The 21,793-nt window shown below is 36.3% G+C and overlaps 1 protein-coding gene across 1 annotated transcript in view; it reads left to right on the top strand.

The window, feature by feature from the left end:
- The window catches only part of CDH18 (cadherin 18), a 673,500-nt gene that overhangs the window by 633,655 nt on the left and 18,052 nt on the right, over positions 1 to 21,793 (top strand). The window contains exon 12 of the mRNA XM_072605468.1: positions 21,017 to 21,268. Within this exon, the coding sequence (XP_072461569.1) occupies positions 21,017 to 21,268 (252 nt within the window). The remainder of the gene's footprint in view (positions 1 to 21,016; positions 21,269 to 21,793) is intronic.

Below are 21,793 nucleotides of genomic sequence, written 5' to 3'. Positions count from 1 at the left end.
TTTGTCAGAACTTCTGGAACCTTGAATATAATATAATATTATATATATATATATATATATATATATATATATATATATATATATATATATATATATATATATATATATATATATAGCCTAAGTATAGAAGAAATAGTTTGTAATGATTTATCTTTACCTTTTGAGTCTGAGGAACAGTATTTGTATAATAAGGTGTCCTTTTCTTCTTCCTTGTCCTTTTTTTTGCCTCAGTGATAACCTACACATTTCTAATGATAACACTGAATTTTTTTATCATATGGCCCTACGAACATCAGTGATACAGATGTATATTCATTATAATATTTTCCAATTACATGCAGAAGCATTTTTAACATTTTTTAAAATTTGAAGTTCCACATTATCTCCTTCCCATCTTCCTCTTCCCCTTCCTTGAGAGGGCAAGCATTTTGATATAGGTTATACATGGGTGGCCATGCAATACATATTTCCCTATTAGTCATATTGTGAAAGAAAACCCAAACACCATCACCAATAAAATGAAACATAAAGATTAAAAAAAGAATATGCTTTGATCTGCATTTAGACTCCATCAGTTCTTTCTGTGGAGGTGGATAGTGTTTTTTATCTTAAGCCCTTCAGAATTATCTGAGATCATTGTATTGCCAAGAATAGTTAAATCATTTACAGATAGTTGATCGTTGTACAATATTATTCTTACTATGTAAAATGTCCTCCTGGTTCTCCTCATTTTACTTTATATCAGTTTGTGGAAATTTTTATGGTGTTTTCTGAGAACATCCTGCTTGTTATTTCTAGTAACATAATAGTTTTATATCCCAATCATATACCACAACTTGTTCAACCATTCCCCAATTGATGGGCATCCTGTCAATTTCTAATCCTCTGCCAACACTAAAAAAGCTACTATAATATTTGTGTACATACAGTTCCCTTTCCTTTTTTAAAAAAGAAATCTTTTTGGGATATAAACTTAGTAGTGATTATGCATGGTTTTATAGCCCTTTGGGCATAGTTCCAAATTATTCTCCAGAATGGCTGTATCAGTTCACAACTCCACCAACAATAAATTACTGTCATAATTTTCTGAAATTCCCTCCAACAGTTATCATTTTCCTTTCCTGTCATATTAGCCAATGTGATAGGTGTGAAATGGTACTTCAGAATTGTTTTAATCTGCATTTTTCTAATCAAATATGATTTGGAGTTTTTTTTCTTTTGTCTACAGATAGCTTTGATTATTTCTTCTAAAAACTGCCAATCCATATTCTTTGACATTTATCAATTTGGAGAAAAATTTGAATTATCAGAAATTTGATGTGGTTCCCTATATAGTTGAGAAATGAGGCCTCTATCAGTAAAACTGGATGCAGGTTTTTTTTTTTTAACAGTTTTTATTATTAACTGTGTATTTCTTTTCATCCTATGTTTCTCCTTGTTTATCCTATTCCCTCTGTACTTTCACCTTGTTCAACTGGCCAACCTCAAAAGTGTTCTGGTTCTGATTCTCACCTAGCCCAATCTGTCCTCCCTTCCATCAGCACTGCCTTTCTCCACACATATGTACCTTCCCTTCACTTACCCCCTTCCCCTCCTACTTTTCTGTAAGGTAAGATAGATTTCTATACCCAAATGAACGTGTTTGTTATTCCTTCTTTGAACCAATACCAGTGAGAGTGAGGTTCAAATCCTCCCTTCCCATTCCCCTTCTTCCTCTCCACTACAAAAGCTCTTTTGTTTGTCTTTTATGTGAGACAATTTGCCACATCTTACATCTCCCTTCCTCCTTTTCCCAGTGCATTCCTCTTTCTCATCCCTTAATTTATTTTTTTTAGATATAATTCCATTATTTTCAACTCACACCCTACGTATTCTTCTTCTAACTAACCTAATAATGTTGAAGTACTTAGGAGTTACAAGTATCATCTTCCCATGTGAGAATGTAAACACTTTAGCCTTACTGAATCCCTCATGATTTCTCTTTTCTTTACCTTTTCCTTTTATGTATCTTGAGTCTTGTCCAACTTTCTAGTCAGCTCTTTTCTTTTTCCCAGAAATGTTTGAATGTCCTCTATTTCATTGAACATCTATTTTCTCCCCTGAAGAATTATACTCAGTTTTGCTGTGGAGGTGATTCTTGGTTGTAATCTGAACTGTTTTGATCTCTGAAATATCATATTCCAAGACCTTTGATCCTTTACAGTAGTAGCTGCTAAATCTTGTATTATCCTGATTGTGGCTCCATTATATTTTAATTGCTTCTTTCCAGCCAATTGTAATATTTTCTCTATGACCTGCAAGCTCTGGAATTTGTGTATTTTATTTCTGGGAGTTTTCACTTTGGGATCTCTTTCAGGGGCTAATTAGGGGATTTTTTTCCAATTTCTATTTGGGGGTTATAGGACATCAAAGCAGTTTTACTTGATTATTTATTACAAGATGATGTCTAAGCTAGCTTTCTCTCTCTCTTTTATCTCTCTTTTATCATGGCTTTCATGTAGTCCCCAAATTCTTTAATTATCTTTCTTAGATCTATTTTCAAAGTTAGTTGTTTTTCCAATGAGGTATTTCATATTTTCTTCTATTATTTTATTCTTTTGATTTTGATTGGTTTTTGATATCTGTGAGAGATATTCTAATTTTTGAGGAAGTGTTTTCTTCAATGAGCCTTTCTATCTCCTTTTCTTGGCCAATTATACTTTTTAAGGAGTTCTTTTCTTCTGTGGATTTTTATACCTCTTTTCCCATGTAGCCCATTCTACTTTTTAAGGAGTCCTTTTATTCAGTGAATATTTTCTTCTCTTTTACATTTGGCCTATTCTGTTTTCTAAAGTGGTTTTGTGCCTCCTTTGCAAAATTGTTAACATTTTTTTCATGGTTTCTTGCATCGCTCTCATTTCTTCTCCCAATTTTTCCTCAGCCTCTCTTGTTTGATTTTGAAAATTCTGTTTGAGCTGTTCAAAGAAAAATGTGATTTGATCTCAGGACCAAAAAGTATTCTTAGAACAGCTCAAACAGAAGTGAAAGTTTTGACTTTGTTGTCTTCTAAGTTTGTGTTTTGATCTTCCCCTTTGCCAAAGTGACTTTCTTTGTTCAAGCTTTTTTATGTTGTTTGCTCATTTTTCTAGCTTATTTTTTGACTTCTAACTTTATGCTAAAGTTGGCCTCTGTTCTCAAGGTTTAAGGGGCATGGTTTCAAGCTTCAGGCTTTGCAGCTATTTTCAGAGATAGTTCTGGGGTCCATAAGTTTACAGTTCTTCAAACATGGTATAATAAAAGGAGAGGATTGTTTATTATTCTCATGGTTTGTTTTCTGATCTGTGATTGTGACCACATACAATCCTTTCTACCCTGAAACTGTGAAGAGCTTCTCCCCTACCCTGAAGCCACAAGCTCAGGTGTGCTAATGCTCCTCCTTCTCCTGGGACTGTGACCTGAGGCTTCAACTCACATCTGCATATGTGCAATGCAACAGAGTCTTGCACCCATTGAAAGCAAAGGAACTCTTTTCATCTCCTGACTAGTTGTCTGAACCCCTTACCATCTCTAGGTTGAGTGCTCCAGAAGCCCCTCCTGTGGCTTTCATTGTCCCCAAGGCCTGCTACTGTTTTTTGCTGGATATTTCCTGTCTTGGACTGAACTTCACTGTCACCTCAATACAATGGACATTTTCTGCTGACCTTCTAGGTTGTCTTGGGCTGGAAAACTGTTTCATTCAGTCCGTTCGTGAATTCTGCAGCTCCAGAATTAGTTTTAAGGCATTATTTCATAGTTTTAGGGGGAGAATCTGGGAGATCTCAGGTGAGTTTCTGCCTTTTCTCTGCCATCTTGGCTTCATCTAGTACCATATAATCTCACAAAACTACCAAAAGACCTTGCTAACTATGTTTTTGTGAGCTTACAATGACTGTCTGTCCTTAATAATATTTAGAATTCTCAAAGAAAGGTGGAGGTTACCCAATGGCAGTAACAGAAATAGTAGCCAGTGTCTCCTACATCTATAATTCCCCTTTTGATCATGAGATATAACTTCTAAATAAATAAGCCTACAGTTGTGTGGCTGTGTGTTTTTATTCTAGGCACTGCTTCTGGTAACAAGAAAGGTGAGAAGAACTAATGGACAATTCTTAACCTGCCCTTCCTAAGCTGCAGCTTAATTGGTGTGTGTTTAAAACATTTCTCTGTTAAAAAATACATTTCAACTTCCAGCAGCCAAGATAATGGAATAAGCAATAAGTCGTGATAGCTCTACCATATTCACTTCCAAACAGCCATAAAATAACACCCTAAAATAAATCCTAGAATAGAAGAACCAGCAAAAACATGGGATGAAACAATGTTTTAGCTCCACCCCCCCCCCCCAAAAAAAAAAGCTTGCAAGATTGGCAGGAAAGATCTGACTCATTCAGGTAAGAAGAGCTCAGTCCAGGACAGGAAGCATTTCAACAAGCCAGCAGCAAGCTTCATGGCAGCAAACCAGTGGGAGATCATGAACTCCAGTGAGGTGTAGAGGGCAAATGACAACACCAGGGCCCCTCAGCATAGTCAGGGGAATGGGCAGAATTTGGCCCCAAAAAACCACCAGGTACTTCAGCATAGCTCCAGGCAAACAGGCAACCTCCAGTGGCCATACTTTCATACGCTTCAGCCCAGCTCTGGGCAAACAGGTAGACACTGACTGTATGGGTGCCCAAAGAAACAGGCAGCCTCCAGCAACTACAACATCTCTTGGTTCAGTGTAACTCTGGGGAAACACAGAAACACCCGACTGGCCTCATCCACCACTGGGACCCAGGCTAGGCACTAGGTAAGCTGCCAGACACCTATAGCCTGTAGTAGTGCCAACCACCCTCCACCCCATCTACATAGGATGCACCAGTATATGCATCAATAGAAAGGAGTAAGGGTTATTATCCCAGTTGTAGAGTGGATCACAAACCAGAATCCTACAACATGTTGTTTATAAGAAACACACTTGAAGCAGAGAGACACACACAGAGTAAAGGTAAGGGCCTCGAGCAGAATTATGCTTAGGCTGAAGTAAAAAAAAAAATCCAGATCTCGGACAAAGGAAAAAATGGAGACAGATCTAATTAAAAGAGATAAGGAAGGAAACTGCATCTTGTTAAATGTACTATAGACAATGAAGTGATATCAATACTTAACATATATGCACCAAGTGTCATAGCGTCCAAATTCTTAAAGAAGTTAAGTGAGTTACAGGAAGAAATAGACTGTACAAGACACAGGAGTAAATGACCATAGTAGCCTAGTGTCTGATAAATCCACAGACTCCAACCTTTGAGATAATAACTTACAATTTGACAAAAACTGCTGAGACAACTGGAAAACTACAGGGCACAAACTAGATATAAAACATCTCTTATATCAAGATAAGGTAAAATTTGGCACATGATTCAGACATAAAAGGTGACACCATAAGCAATTGAGAAGTTCAAGGAATAGTCTGCCTGTCAGATATAAAGAGACGGGAAGAACTCATGCCCAAACAAGAACTAGAGATCATTAAAAAATGTAAAATAGATAATTTTTATTTTATTAAATTAAAAAAAAAACTTTTGGGCAAACAAAATCAGTGCAACTAAGATTAGAAGGAAAGCAGAAATCTAGGAAGTAATATTTATAACAAGTGTTTCTGATAAAGGCTTCCTTTCTCAAATATACATAGAACTGATTCAAATTTATAAGAATATAAACCATTCCACAACTGATAAATGGTCAAAGGATATGAAGAGATAGTTTTCAGATAAAGAAGTCAAAGCTATCTATAGGCATATGAAAAAGTGCTCTAAATCACTCTTGATTCCAGAAATGCAGATTAAAACAACTCTAAAGTAGCACCTGACAATGAAAAAATTAACTAATATGATAGGAAAGGAAAATGATAAATATTATAGAGGATGTGGGAAAATTGGGAAACTAATGCATTGTTGGTGGAAGTGTGAACTGATCCAACCATTCTGGAGAACAACTTGGAACTATGCCTAAATAGTGAATAATCAGTGCATCTGCTTTGATCCAGTGATACCACTAGTAGGTCTACATCCCAAAGCTATCATAAAAAGGGGAAAAGGACCTACATGTGCAAATATATATACATATATATACACATATATACACACATATATACATATATACACATACACACATATATGCATATATATGTACATATATATATACGTACATATATATATATATATATATATATATATATATATATATATATATATTACCCTTTTTGTGGTGGCAAAATATTGGAAATTGAGGGTATGCCCACCATAGAACAAGCTGTATTATATGAATGTAATAGAATACTATTGTGCAATAAGAAATGATAAACAAGCAAGTTTCAGAAAAACTTGGAAAGACTTGTACGAAGTTTTACAAAGTGAAATGAGCAGAGCCAAGAAAACATTGTATGTAGAATCAACACTGTGCAATGATCGACTATAAATGACTGACTCAGAACTTCTCTGCAACACAGTGATCAAGACAAGTACAAAGGACTCACGAAGGAAAATACTATCCACATCCAGATAAAGAACTGATGAACTCTCAATCAAGATCAAAGCATATTGTTTTCATTTACTTTTTTTTGTTTGATCGGTTTCTTCTTTCACAACTGTGACTGATATGGAATACATGTTTTACATGATAGCACATGCATAACCTATATCAAATTGCTTAGCATTTTAGGAAGAGGGAATGGGAAGGATAGAGTGAGAAAAATTTGAAACGCAACATTTTGTAAAAATGAATACCAAAAAATTTGGGTGGGGAGAGCATAAGTTATGAGCTGGGCTTGAGTGAACTATCCAGGATCTTTCTATTCAAATGCTCACAAGCCATACTTTATTTGTAATAGATTTTAGAATTTTGGCAGGAGCTTAAATCAAGTTTACCAGCCTATAACTGGAAAATCTGAATTCTTACCTTTGTAAAAATTTGGGACATTTACTTCTCCACGGTAGTATGGGAGTCCACTTGTTAATCATCATTAAGGTGAATAGGATTAAGGTGAATAGGATTAAGTTCACAGTCCCTATGTGACAGGCTCATGCTCTTCATCTTCTCCTCCTCCAAACCCCTTCCAGAGATGTCAGGCCCCTCAGGTCACAACTTATACACAGCCTTCTGTTTACCCCACAGTCTGTTACTCAGTCATAAAGTGTAGTATTTTCATTTATGGCCTCTTTTGTTTACAACTCCTCTGATACAAACTATGGGACAAGTCTCCATCTTGCCTCCTGCCCCAGCTGCCTGGTGTTTTGTCTTGGCTTGTACTCTTTGCCAACCTAAACTGGATTCTTCCAGAGGTTGAAGCACTTCTTTTAAAGGGGACACTGACATTATTTCATTTGACCTTGAGAGCCATCTCAGGCTCAGGCTGCGCTGGTTAAGCTCAAAGAGCAGGAAGAAGGAAAGAAACAACAACTTAGTTCTTTGCAGGAACAACTAGAATCACTCCTGGAGACATAAGAGGTCCCTGCCTGCAAATTCACTGTTGTCCTCACATTGGTAAATGGCTCACATGCCATCCTTTGGGTTGAGGACAATATACGTTGTTAATGTGGAAATTTGAAAATATTTTCTTTTCACCATATTTCTGTTGCCTATTTTGACTTCACCCTTTTCTCTCTCTGTAACATTGCTTATTTTGCTAGAAACTTACGCAGTAATACGTAGAAGGCAAAAGATGAAAGAAGACTAGTTGTAGAAGAGTTTGGGGATTAATAGATTAAATATTTCATCCTCTGTAATTCCCACATTTATTTCAGGGTTTTCCTTCTCAAAATCAGAACTTACTTTGTGATAAGAATCAATTCAACTATAAAAAGATTTGAGGATAGATGCTGTAAAGCTTGTTTTGTGTACATTTTAGTTTCTCAACTCTTCTAGATCTCTCATGGAGAGGTGCAAGTCATATGGTGGTAAATAAAGGTGACAGCCATTCATGTCCGTAACAGAAGCAGTTTCCTACCAAGCGTTTGTCTCCATTTTTATTTTCATTAATGTTGATATTCAATGGATTAATGAACAGTTATTTCTGTGATATGTTGTAGAATCTTTTATGATATAAGAGAGTGATAGACCATGTTTGGCAACTTTTAAGGCTATATTTTACATCTCTCCTTCACAACTGAAAAAAATGTTATTTTGTTTTCTAGTATTACATGTTACGTTTTTGTTTAACTCTGACTCACCTTGAATTTATTACGAGTTCCAAGTTAATTCTTCATGCTGTGAAGTTTTTCCAACTATATTATAGAGTGATTTGACTCCTCTTCCCAAAAAACAAAAAGAAACTACAGGACAACTTAATTGGTGTACAAGATCCTTACTGTCATGGAGTGTCATCGATTAAGGGAACCTGAAGAATACTTCAGAGTTTGTGAAGTCAAAATGCAGGAAAAGCAGTGCTTAATGAGAATTGCTACTGCAGGGCTTTCTACCAAGCATAAATGGACTGAAGAACTACTGATTTCCACAAGATAAGGGGCATCTTTCAATAAAAACATATGTGGCCTTACATGTTAATCACCTGCAGCAAGTTACAATTCAAGCACAAAACTATTTTCCCAATCAATAATTATATGATCTAGGCTGTCCAACCCTGATGACTTTAGTTTATTAACAATAGTTAGCTACCCTTTGATCCTTTCTTTACTTTTTTGTTTGCTTGTTTTCCTTGGTAGAAGAAAAGAAGCAAAATAGAAGTTCTGCCTTCTCTTGTCTTCTTTTATAGCATGTAAAACAGTGATTTTTCTAATCTTCTTCTCGATTTTCTTCTATCTCAAATTTGGAACTGTTTCATTTTTCATAGTATTCACAATAAGTCTCAGCTTGCTTTATTCTTTTTTTGTCTGTTTTGACACTGCTTTCACAGGACTTCTCTGCTCTTTGTATTCATCATCAGGTACCTGCCTTTGCTTCAATTTTTTGTACCTGTATTTTTAAAACCTAGTTTTACTGGGTTTTGGTCGTTCCCATGTATTCCACAGCAATCTCTTTAGTCACATCCACTATTCTCTTTTTGATGGAATCATGTGTGTTTGCGTCACAGTAATTTTTATTCTTCAGAACATCCTATCTTTCCTTCACTGCCATTCCCTATAGAAATGCACTGTCTTACAATCTGTGGTACATGTCAGCCTGTGCCTACATTTCCTTTTCTTGTCTTTCATAATGCACTGGTTGATTGGTTTCTAGTCTTCATGATACGTCAAAATTCTGCACTTTTCATTATCCAAATTCCCCAAATATATGTTTGCTCTTTTTTTTTTTTATGCAGTAAGAATCACTGGCCATATTTTAACTATCTTTGCTTATAAAATCATAGCATCATAGACTCATTGAATCTCAGAGCTGTAAAGGAACTCAGTGATCAGCTCATTCCAAACCATAAGTGAACAGCAATCTACTCTGCAACATCTTTGTCAATAACAATTTATCATCAAGAGGAAGATCTCCAGAGTTAGGAAAACTCTAATTTCCTGATAGAGTTAATTTTAATTTTGGACTATGATAATTATGAACAAAGATTTAACTTATGTTAGAGTACAATCTACATCTCTTAAGTTTCTACCCATTAGTCCTAGTTCTGTGTTCTGAGGCCAATCAGGACAAATCTAATAATCTTTCCACATTATAGTTCTTGTAAGGCGGTGATTATTCCCTCAATATCTTTTGTCCAGCTTAAACATCTCATTTCTTCAACTGATCTCTATATTTCATGGCATATAGTCCTTCTGCAGTTTTGATCTCTCTTTTCAGGAAGCATTCTAATTTTTCAGACATTCAAAACTAAATCTAATATTCTAGATACAATTCCACTGTAACAGAATTCAGCAATATTATCATTCCTCATTTTCTTGACACTATGTTTCTATTGACATAGCCATAAGATTGAGCTTGTTGTGTTTGTTCTTAGTCCACAGAGAGGATCATGACATCAAGATGATGACATGACTTGCAGTTGAATTTGATTTGAGTGAGCAAGAGTTATGCAAGGTCACCAACCTTACTTTCTTCTCCAGAGTCATCTGGGTCCAGTGGCCTGATATTCATCAGGAAGACTGGTGATGGCCCAGGATACAATGTGAGACCCAGGCCCTTTTAGGCTAATATCTTATCACATTCTCACTTTGAGTGAGATACAAGCATTCAGTGGATAGGCTTCTTTAAGTAGTTACTGAAGAGGTGGCCCCTTTAATAAAAAAAAAAAATCAAACTGGGAGGGAAAAACTCTCAGGATTCCTGGTTAAAGAGAAACAGTTACTATTTAGTATTTAAATTCATTCTGTTCTAGGTAGGTGGGGACCTGTTGTCTAATCTATGAGCTCTAGAGTGAATTGGGTTTAAAGATTGGTCTTTGAGCAAGAAATCTGGCCAGTAAACCCAAAAGAAAAAGGTAGCTTTTGTCTATTGAAGTGTACATTCCCCTGGGTAGAGCACCCCATGACAGGAGAGGAGAGAAGAGAAGAGGAGAGCAGAGGAAATGAGAGAGAGAGGAGTGGCTACTCACTCATAGGTTGTGTTTGTCCTTCGTTCAGGAAGAAGACCATTATATCAAGAAGATGACATGTATACTCTAACCAGTAGTGAAATTGGCTTCCATGGGAAATAGTGAGTTCACTACCACCATCAGGGTTCAGGAAATGTTTGTATGAGTATGCCTCACGTACTTTATATAAGAAATTGTTCCTATATTTATTGGCTAAGATGAAATCTTAGGTCTCTTCCACCTTAGTGGCCTTTTTATTATAGAATCCTTATTTACCCCATTTTCTTTCTATATATCTTTAAAAATCTAAGATGATGAGTTTCTTGAGCACACCCATTCTCTTTGGCCAACTCCTCTTATCGTATACTTCATAAATTTCTCTTCTTTGCATTTCATTTTGATTGTAAAATATAATATTGTCCCTCATTTTATGATTACTATTTTTTAATCTCTACTCTCAGTAAATGAGGAAATTCTGCTGCCAACATAGATCAGTACCTACTCTGCAAACTCTAGTCTTTATGCAATTTCCCAGTACTTTGTGTGTAAGGTTGGAACTTTGTGGCTTCAAGGTCAGCTTTTAGTACACTTCTCAAATCACTACATAATGTTTCCTTTTTTTGGATTCATTACCATTATTAAAACTCTTTTTTAAAGGCCTTTACCAAATTATAGTACTTTCATCGTTTCTTTCATCATATTAATACCAAGTTAACATATTTTGTTATTATTTTCTACTTCAGTCCAATTTCCATTTTGTACAATCTACATCCAAAGTTTTCCAAAGTCATGTATTTGTTGAATACTTTCATTATTATTATATTTGAAGAAAAAAAATAAACTTTCTTTGATAGATTCCAGTTGCCTTGGTTATACTTTTTTATAAATAGAAATCACAAAAGTTACCTGAGCTAACTCCCGTTTATTAATTGCATATACATCCTTCCCTATTCTATTTGTACAACAATCTGTCACTTTTCACTGGATGAGCGAATTTATTTTGTTATTGTTATACTCATAGGATTTCTCTTCAGAGAATCTCTCATTTATACTAATGCTAGCATTTTATCCATTCCAGACATTTCTGTTGTATATAAATTCTGACACTTGTCAAGGAAAAAAAAATGTGTGACAGCATTTTCCCTTTTTCCTTCAAAAAAAGTATATTGAGTCCACTCAACAGTCATAGCAGCATCTAGCGAAGTGAAGTTTTTGTCTATTCTCATGTGGTCCTGTCCTGTGGTGGGGGCTTTCCAGGTACAGATGTGTCTATCTGGTCTTTATAGCAGAACCAGCCTTGGGAATTATGTGGGAAGGGGCAGTCATTTTTGACTTATAACAGTGGGATTGAAGACCAGAACTTTTCCATATAGAACTGTGTATCAAACGTACCACAAAGCAAAAAAATAGTTTTTGTTTTTATGAATAAAAATATTTTTATTGGTTAATAAAGCAATTCAGTAATTTTGTATTACGCTTGTAATTCATTGTTATATTTTTCATCCATCCCTTTTATAAAATTTTTCTTGTCTTCAATGTAGCAACAAAAATTATAATGTTCATCAAATTTGTTAAAAGCCTTAAGATCATAATAAACAGTTCTATTCTTGTCACTCTTAGAGGATCACACCTCTCTTTTATATTTGTCCTCAGATAGTTTCTCTTGCTTTCATTTGTAATATGTGTGCTTTTAGAAATTGAAGGTCATATATGAAACCCTTATCTCTTTAGATACCATCCCCTTTCCTTCCTCAGCAGAATAATTTTCTAACTTGATTAGAGGCTTAAGAGCCTCTAATCCCTTTTGAGCCAATTTCTCTTTTGGAATATCAGGTCATGAGTCTCTATTTATGTCTCTCAGTCACTGAAATCTACTTTTCTCAATTTTAAAATATAATAGTTTATTTCAGCAGTCTGAACAATAATAATAAATGCTCCCACTGTCATTTTAAATACTTTGAGGTTTGCAAAACATTATATATACATATATGTATATATATACATATATATGTGCGTGTGTATACATCTATATACATACACATACACACACGTTGTTGTTGTATTCATCTTTCATTGCCAAAGAAGAACACGCCAACAGAGAAATGATGAAATGACTTGCACTTGACTTTGTTTTGAGTGAGGAGGGGCTGTGCAAGGTCACCAGCCTCACTTCTCCTCAGGAGCCATCTGAATCCAGTGACCAGATATTCATCAGGATGACTGGAGATGACTCAGGATGCACTGGGAGACTTTGGCCCCTTCAGGCCAATGTCTATTCAGGTACTCACTTGGGGTGAGGTTAATGCCTATTCATTGAATAGGCATATTTAAGAAATAGCCAGGTGGTGGCCCTTTTAATGAGGCAAAAAAAAAAAAGAAAAACATCAGCTTGAGAGGGAAATAGCAACAGATTATCCCTCTTAAGCCAGGAGGGTCCAGAAGAGAGCCCTTAGTCCAGGGCCTAGCATTGTGCAATGTATGAGCTTTGGAGTACCGTAGTTTTGGGGAAGGGAAGGGAAGGCAAGGCAAGGCAAGGCAAGGCAAGGCAAGGCAAGGCAAGGCAAGGCAAGGCAAGGCAAGGCAAGGGAAGGGAAGGAAAATTTATCACATGACTCCCTTTCAAAGTGACAAGAGATACACGTTAGATAGTTTCTTCACCCTTTCTTTTGATAACATTTGTTCTCAGGTAAATCAGCAGAAATGGGTAACAGTCACTGGTTTTAGAATTCTTAGCAGCCTTATAGATGTGTCTCAAATATATGCTCAATGAAGTTAACTAGCACACTTCCTAATTAACCATGTAAGATATCTACCCTGCCCCTTCTCTCTCAACTCTTCCTCTGCAGAAGGGGTTTCCTTATTTCTTTTAATATCTGAGAATCCATTATATTTTGTTGGTATGAGAAGCTGCTTATTCTTCTGAAGTTATAGGCTTTTCTTTTGAAGGAAGAAACAAATTTTTGGAGAAGTCTCCTGCCAAAGCAACTTCCAACTCACAGTTCTGGGTCAAATATCCAGAGAACAGCTAATTACTATTAATCTCAAGTCCCAGGGATGATCCTGATGGACTGGTTTTCTAGAACTATCATTCACAAGTCCTCATTGTTGTTCTTCCTATTAATTGTCAGCTAGTAGCATCACTTGGCTTTTAAAAAGGGATTTACTAAACTTGTATAGTAAAAGTTGCTGGTGTCAAAACTTTTCTCCATAAACTTACACTCTTCTCTTAAATACAAGGTCCCAGGGAAGAGTGGACTGAAACTGAAAGTCCAGTGGAAATGAGGTCCATATGATAACAGGTAAATTCATATGTGCTGGTTGCTAGAAGACATTTGTTGAACTCTTTACCAGCAGTCTTTCCCAATCAGGATTCAAAGTTCCCAAAGTTGCTTTGTTCTTTGCTGGCTATTTCTTACTGTATCCATCCCTGTCTATACAGTCAGTGTCTACCATTACTCTGTCATCTGGATACATTGTCTACTACTAGTCTAGGCTTTCTTATCACGCTGTCAATGGGAGATAGAGGAAAAGTTTGCACTGGACTGCCTCACTCTCATCTTCACATCCTACCCATGCTCTTCTGTCCTCTTGTACAAACAGAAGGGTCTGTTTTCTCAAGGCACTTTTGAGCCTAGAATTCTCAACCATTTTATTAAACTCAGTAATCGTTAAAATCTTCCAGGTTAAAGTCCTCAGAGGTGTAGCTAGATTGTTTGATTAGTCAATTAACTGGTTCCTTCTCAACCCAATTAAAGATTAGTTCATTCCTGATAAAAAGACACAAAACATAAACTTTTTTTGCGTATCTTTAAAACTTAATCATTCCTAATGATTGCTTCCTTGTTTCCTTTAATGTTTTTCTTCCTTCCATCAATTCTTCTTCTTATATAAATAGTAAAGAAAGCTTTAACAAAACACTTACAAGTAAATGTTACGCAGTAAGATCCTAGCCATTTCACAACACAGACAGGTTTCCACTGATATCTGAGAAGTAAGGATAATGGTCCAGGTAGCTATTAGTACCCACAAACACATGAGATACAATAGGCCTGTGACCTCAGGGTCCCTAGTTATACTAACATTTTTGACAAGGCAAATTTTCTGGTTTCTGAAGCCTAAGAAAATAAATTATAAGAAGTTACAACCATTCATGGGGAGAAAGGAGAAAGATGACCCCCCACCCAAACCCACAGCTATTTCATGATCACTTGTGTACGTGAGATTTTCTCCAAATTTCCTGAAACTTTTTCTTCTATGTGGCATAATCTACTTGTCTTGGCTTCTCTAAAACCAAGTGGGTCTAATGACTTATAAGTTTCAGACTCAGTGCTGATTTCTGCCTTAAATAGTCCAGCTACTGATAAATACCATGGTGAATAATTAGGAATGGCTGCCTCCCAGGGACTGGCCAGCTGCTGTTATTATGTCTAATAACTTGCCACTCAAAGTTACATAAGACATGTGACAGATTTTCTCCTCTGCCACAATACCAAGGATGTTGCCATTTTTCTTGACATGAGTCAGTGGATAGAGCGCTGTATCTGGAGTCAGAGTAAATATATATAAATGCTCCCTCTGAACCATAGTTTCTAGTATAACATTGGGCAATTCACTTAATTTCCCTGAACTTTATTTTTTTTTCCTCCGTGTAAGATAAGGGGGCTGAGCTACAAGATGATCTTTAAATTATATAATCTTTGCCAATCATTTTAATATACTGTAGGTTATTTTTAGCAGTTTTAGAGTACATGGTCTTTAAAAGTTCCTCCCAGCACTAAATTTATAATCCTTTTGTTGAACAGTTGAATGAATGCCTCTAAAATATGAATGTCCCCAAGCTATCTGCCTTCTTATCTCTTATCCCCTCTGCCTTCCTTCATGGACATCCTCCTCCTGCCTTGCACCATCCACACTCTCTTTTCTTCCTCCCACCTTGGTAAATCCTCCCTTTTTCCATTATGTTACACTGAGGTAACTTCCTACTTCTCCCCTGTACCTGTACCCCATCTCCACTGTCTTCCCCTAGCTTTTATGTCTCTAACATTCATAAATCAGTAGTTAGAGAGTCATTCTATTCTGCCCTGCAGTTCAACTCTTTCACAAGCAGAGAATCCAGATTGTATGCATGGTTGGTTAGTATTTCTAGGAGGAAGAAAAAAAATGCACAAGCCTAACCATCAGGTCATTTCAACCATTGCCCCTATTACCATCCCTTCTGGGTCTCAAATAGAACTACTTTACAATTCCCTTGAAAATTCCAATAATTACTTCTGGAAGCAGTCAGATTAACCTACATCTATTTTCCATGCCTCTGCACTGCTGAAATGGTTCCCTTAAGTTCCCTTTTTCTGTCTCTTATTCCTGCTCTTCCACTCAAGTATTAGAAATCAGCTATGAGTTTGTCCAGCTAGGCAGTATCCCACCCTTCTTAAGCAATCATTAGACTTAATCCACAGATACACAGAGACCCTTGACCAGAATATTCAGAAATTTCTCTCATTGCTTCAGATCACTAGTTCTGTGATCACTGGTCAAACTATTAGGACTCTTCCTTCTTGGGGGATTTCAGCAAGGCTGCTGTTAATTTGGCTTGCCTCCCCATTTTTGATTCCTTACTGCTCCATGACAATCTCTTCAGGTATTAGCAATTAGCCAGGAGATAGCACTGTGTTTAGTTAATTCATATACAATGTTTTATTAAATTTAACACTATAAATGTATCAAAGTACAAGAGATTTTATCTTGTTCTGCAATAAATTTTGTGTTCTTTTCCAATTAAGTTAGCAGGCAAGATAAGAATTCTCAGCTGTGAAATTTGATGAGATTCTGAGGTTGGCAGCCTGAGATTAGAACATACAGGTTGAGGTCCACTATGACCTAAAGAAATGGTCTTTCTTAATATAATGTCATGAATTTAACATGGATCCCTCTGACCTCAATAGTTACTGTATCTAAGAAAGTGACAAGATAATAAGACAGAGCAAATACTCTGAAGAAAAGCTATGAAATAAGTTACTGAGTGATGATTAAAAGTATTGAATTTTAGGGCCTTAAGAGTATTGTGAAACTATCAGTATCATCTTGTTTATCCAAAAACATAATAAGCCTACATAATAATTTTGTTGTGTATTTAAAAAAATAGCAAATTGTGTAGAGTTGATTTGTAGTTTCATGTGCAATCATCTTTCTTAAATTGTACTGTGTTATGGAAATGCTTCTTTTATTCCATAAATCAAAACTAAAATTTAATAATAAAAAAGGAATATTGTAAAACTTCCAATATGGTCCCCAAATCCAAGGGTCACAGAATATACAGTCTGTCAAATAGGTAGTATGGATGGTATAGTGGGAAAAAGATTAGATTTCTTTTGAGAAGTCCTGGGTTCAAATTTTGGTTCTGTAACTTGCTACCTGTGAGACCTTGATCAAATCGCTTTACATTTTTGTGTCTGAGTTTTTTCATCGTAAGAGAGGGGTTTTGACTAGATAACATTTGAAGTCCTTTCCAGATCTAAATGTGTGTTCAATAGGTGGCTAGGTGGCATAATAGAGCATTGGGTCTGCAGTCAGAAAGACCTGAATTCAAATGCAGCTTCAAACACTTATTAGCTGTGTGACCCTGGACAAGTCACTTAATCTCAGTTTGCTTCCATATGTAAAATGGGGATAATGAGAGCATCTACCTCCCAGAGTTGCTGTATCAAATGAGATAGCATTTATGAAGTATTTAGCGTTGTGCCAGACACAGGCATTATATAGAGCTAAGTAAATGTGTATTATTGTAATTATCATCACTATTGTGGTTAATATTATTATGCTAGCCATAGAGAGGGATCTAGGTTCCAGTCCTATCTCTGGCATGGACAGATAACAACCTCTCAGAGCTTCAGGTAGAACTTTAAGACTGTGAATTGGAAGGAAAAACTGGATTAGAAGAACAGGAATTTCCTCCCAGGGAGTTCCCTATGACAAAGAAATCATACCTTTAACATACATACTGTTGCTGTTATTACCAATAGTGTCGTTGTTGTTGTGGCTCAGCAAGGCCCACCTCTTTGTGACCCCATTTGGGGTTTTCTTATCAAAGATCCTTGAGTCATTTGCCATTTCCTTCTCCAACTCATCTTACAGATGAGCAAAGTGGAGCAAACAAGGCTAAGTGCCTTGTCCAGGGTCACATGACTAGTGAGTATCTGAGGTCAGATTTGAACTCAGCTCTTCCTGACTTCAGGCCTGACCCTCTATCTATTGTACCACTGAGTTGCCCTAAAACACGCTTACATACATACTGTCAACCCTGGTCATGAATGACCGAAGAGTAACAGAGGTTATGCAACCACTGCTAACTTTAAAAATACCAGGTTATCACAACTGTATTTAACTCTGAAATAACAAAATAAAACCCAAGAGTGAATAGTGGCTATAAACAAAAATCTTTCTTTATTCCACTGGAGGAGGGAAACTAAACACATGTGCCAGGGTTCAGTCTAGTAGGAGACCCACTTTAGTGTAGGCAAATCTCCATACAAATGCCACTTGCTATGCAGTGAGTTGTACAGCCCTGACAATGAGGGGTAAAATCAACCATGAGACAACTTTGATTCATAACAGGGCTTCATGACCAAAACATGGGTACTGTGCATACTTGTCTGAGCTCAGAGAGCACCTGGTGCTGGTGTGAAACAATTCTGGGATTTTGTTTTGGCTGAGTTCACCCAGAGGGTGAATTCAAAGGATTGTTGTTATGTCAAGCACAAGGCACAGCTTGCTTGCTGGGCCTTAGCTCTGGAAAAAACAGGGTGTCTCCTAATAGTATCCTGACAATATGTGTGTGTATATATATATATATATATATGTATATATATATATATATGTATATATATATATATATATATATATACATATATATATACATACATACATATAGCACGTCTGTATAGAAAGGTATATGTGTATTTGTGAGTATATCTATATGCATAACCTACATAGGTGAATAGAAAATATTTTTTACATTCAGTTTAAAAAAATTTTTTTATTGAAGTATATTATGTTGAATTAGCAGGAAGTTTTTCTTTTTTCTGTCGGATTGTTTCTAGTAATAAGCAATGAGGAAAAATGTCTGTGTAGGTTTTAGCAGGACAAATGTCCCTTTCTTTGTTAAGGAGCCCTTGAATACCTCTGGACAGCATAGATATACCTGTAGGTTTTCCCAGAGCAGTTGTCTATTGCTTTTGCTTCTTAGTACCAGGTCAGACAAATCTTTACCTCTAATGAATAGATGTTCCAAAGGGAAGGAGATCAAGAAATGGATGGCAAAACAATAGCATGTGAATTGGTAGATAAGTAGACAGTTTGTTTGGTCCTTCAAGAACCATTTTCTCGTTATTTCCATATTATGGCTGATCGTTTATTTTGGAGTTCACATAGCTAATTAATTTTCAAAATGTTGATGAAGAAAAAGAATCACATTTGTCTGGATTATATTTGTGTCTAAAAATGTATAAAGTGATCTCACAATAACCCTATGAGATAATTATGGATATTGTCATCCCCAAATGGCCATTTAGTTGGTGTGTTTCTAATTATTTTATGGAATTATTAAGTAGGGGCAGGCATGTTTGCATCTTTGGGCACTCTCTGGGAGGCACCATAATGACCCTGGTGAATAATGCTTCAATCATACTTTAACAAGATACAGAGAGTGCAGGGGAAATGGCACAGAGACCATAGAGATGAAAAGCAACAGAGACAATGTGGGAATAGAGATCGGGGTAGTAGAGGAAAAGGCACAAGACTTGGGGAAGAGTACTGGAAAGGAGGGAGTCCTATACATAATAAGGGTTGAGAGTCAAGCAGCATGGATCTTTAGTAGATGGAAGAGTATAGGGGGAGGGTTAATTCATTAACATATCCACTTATCAGCAACATCTAGTGTTCTGCTGGCCTTGCTACGGATGTTTAGAGGTCATTTGAGGTTTTACAGATTATGAAACTAAAAGGCCCTGACAACAAAAGTTAGATATCTTTTTCTGAATTAGCAAATAGTTTCAATATATTATTTTTAGTTAATATATGATATAATTGGAAAGTCATTCTCCTTTGATCTATGGGACAGTCTATAAATGACTTCTGGGTTATCCTTTACAATCTTACTGCTATTTTTACTTTCTATTGTTTATTCATGACTTTACTATACTACTTAGAAAGAGGGTCAGGGATTCCAGAGCAAGATTAAATTTTAACACAGCTAGTAAATAAATCATGTGGCCCTTGACAAGAAGCAAAAATATATTGCTGCTACTTGCTCAATGTAGAACATGTCTAATACTATACCAGTAACTATAATACAGTTTTCCTTTGCCAACATTTGCTTGTAGTCTTTTCTGTTTCTTTTGTTTTCATTATTGTTTTTGCTCTTAAACTAGTTCTACTTAACATAATTGGGTAAACTATTTGTAAGAAAAAGTTGTGCTGAAATATTATGAGATTGATTTGACTTCTCAAATAGGATATTTTAACCCAGAGTCAGACACATCCATGTATTTCTTGGGAGCAAGACAGTTCAATGAATAGAAAGTTGTACCTAGAGCCAGAATAACAACAACAGATAATGTTTATGTGGTGCTTACTATATGCCAGGCACTATGCTAAATGCTTTACAATTATCTCATTTGAGGCTCACAGCAATCCTGGGAGGTAGATGCTACTATTTTTACAGATGAAGAAACTGAGGTGAATAGAAATAAAGTGACTAGCCCAAGGTCACACAACTACTAAGTGTCTGAGGCCAGATTTGAACTGAAGTCTTCCTTACTCCAGACCTGGCACCAAATCCTACCTCCTGAGTATTCCTTTACAAATTACTTAACCTATCTCAGTTTCAGCTTTCTCATCTGTAAAATAATGTTTGTATTTACTTCACGGGGTTATTGTGAGTCATAATCTATGTAAAGAGCTTTGCCAACTTAAAAAGTCCTATATGGTTTTCAGTTGTCATTATTTTCTTTGCTGCAATTTTATAGACTGGGAAATTGATTGAAATAGTCAAAAATAATGATGACTTTATCTTTCTGGCATTGGGCTTAGGATGGGTCTGCCATCTGAGAACATACAATAATTAATTCTTTTTTGGAATGGACTTGAAGTTTCATTGTTATAGGAAACCCCTGGTGGGGAAATTCCTTTTACTTATCTACATCAGGACCTGTTCTTTAGCTTATAGTCTTAAAGAGGTCCCCAAGGCACTGAGAGGTTGAGCTTTTCACAGGAATGCATAGTCAGTGTGTGGTCAGAAGTAAGACAGATCAGTTCTGTCTAAGTAAAACTGACTTTCATCCTCAAAATTACCCCTTCTCTGTCTCTTTGTCCAATTTCTACAAAGCTTAAACAGAACTTTCACTGATATATCTATTTGGCTTTTCATTAAGAGTAATGCATGCCAACTACCATGGTTTTACTAAATACATTTTATTTTGCTTATGTCTGTCATAGATAACACAGCCAGCATTCTGACAAGGCGGAGGAGATTTAGTCGAACTATTCAGGATGTGTATTATCTCCCCATTATGATCTCTGATGGTGGAATCCCCTCTCTCAGCAGCAGCAGCACCCTCACCATCAGGGTATGTGCATGTGAGAGAGATGGGCGTGTGCGGACCTGCCATGCTGAAGCTTTCCTGTCATCTGCTGGCTTAAGTACAGGAGCCTTAATTGCAATTCTTCTCTGTGTCCTCATTCTCTTGGGTAAGCCACCGAAACTTAATGCTATTGTGTTTCCTTTTCTTGCTCTACTTAACATGTCCCCAAAATGGCTGGTATGTAGCAAAAGTGAAGCTCTCCAGATGTGATAGAAAGCCAAAGATCTAGGTAACAGGCCACTAAAGGAGGTTACAAAGATGGCAGGATCAAAACCACCAAAGGCCAGTATGCTCTGGAATTCCTGGTTTTCACATGCCACTGGTTAACCAATACTAGAAAATCATCACAAACACCTTGGAAATTGTTTTGATCGAATTACGTGAAACAGTTTCCAAGAGGAAGAAGCCAATGGAAAGTTTTTGGGGGACAAAATGCTTGGCAAAGTACAGGTTATGTTACTTTTAATTTTTATATAGATATTATCTAATAATCTGTCTGGGAAGAAATAATATCCATTTAAACAGAGTCTGAGACTTAAGAAAAAGGGACAGGGAAATGACTTTCTAGAGAAATTCTTCAATCAGCAATTCAGTGGCCTAAACCCTTTGGTGAATAGTCTAATATCTTGTT

This window comes from Notamacropus eugenii, chromosome 4 (assembly GCF_028372415.1).
Source record: "Notamacropus eugenii isolate mMacEug1 chromosome 4, mMacEug1.pri_v2, whole genome shotgun sequence".
Classification (NCBI taxonomy): domain Eukaryota; kingdom Metazoa; phylum Chordata; class Mammalia; order Diprotodontia; family Macropodidae; genus Notamacropus; species Notamacropus eugenii.
Note: the sequence above shows the minus strand (reverse complement) of the source record. Positions and strands in the feature narration are given on the sequence as shown.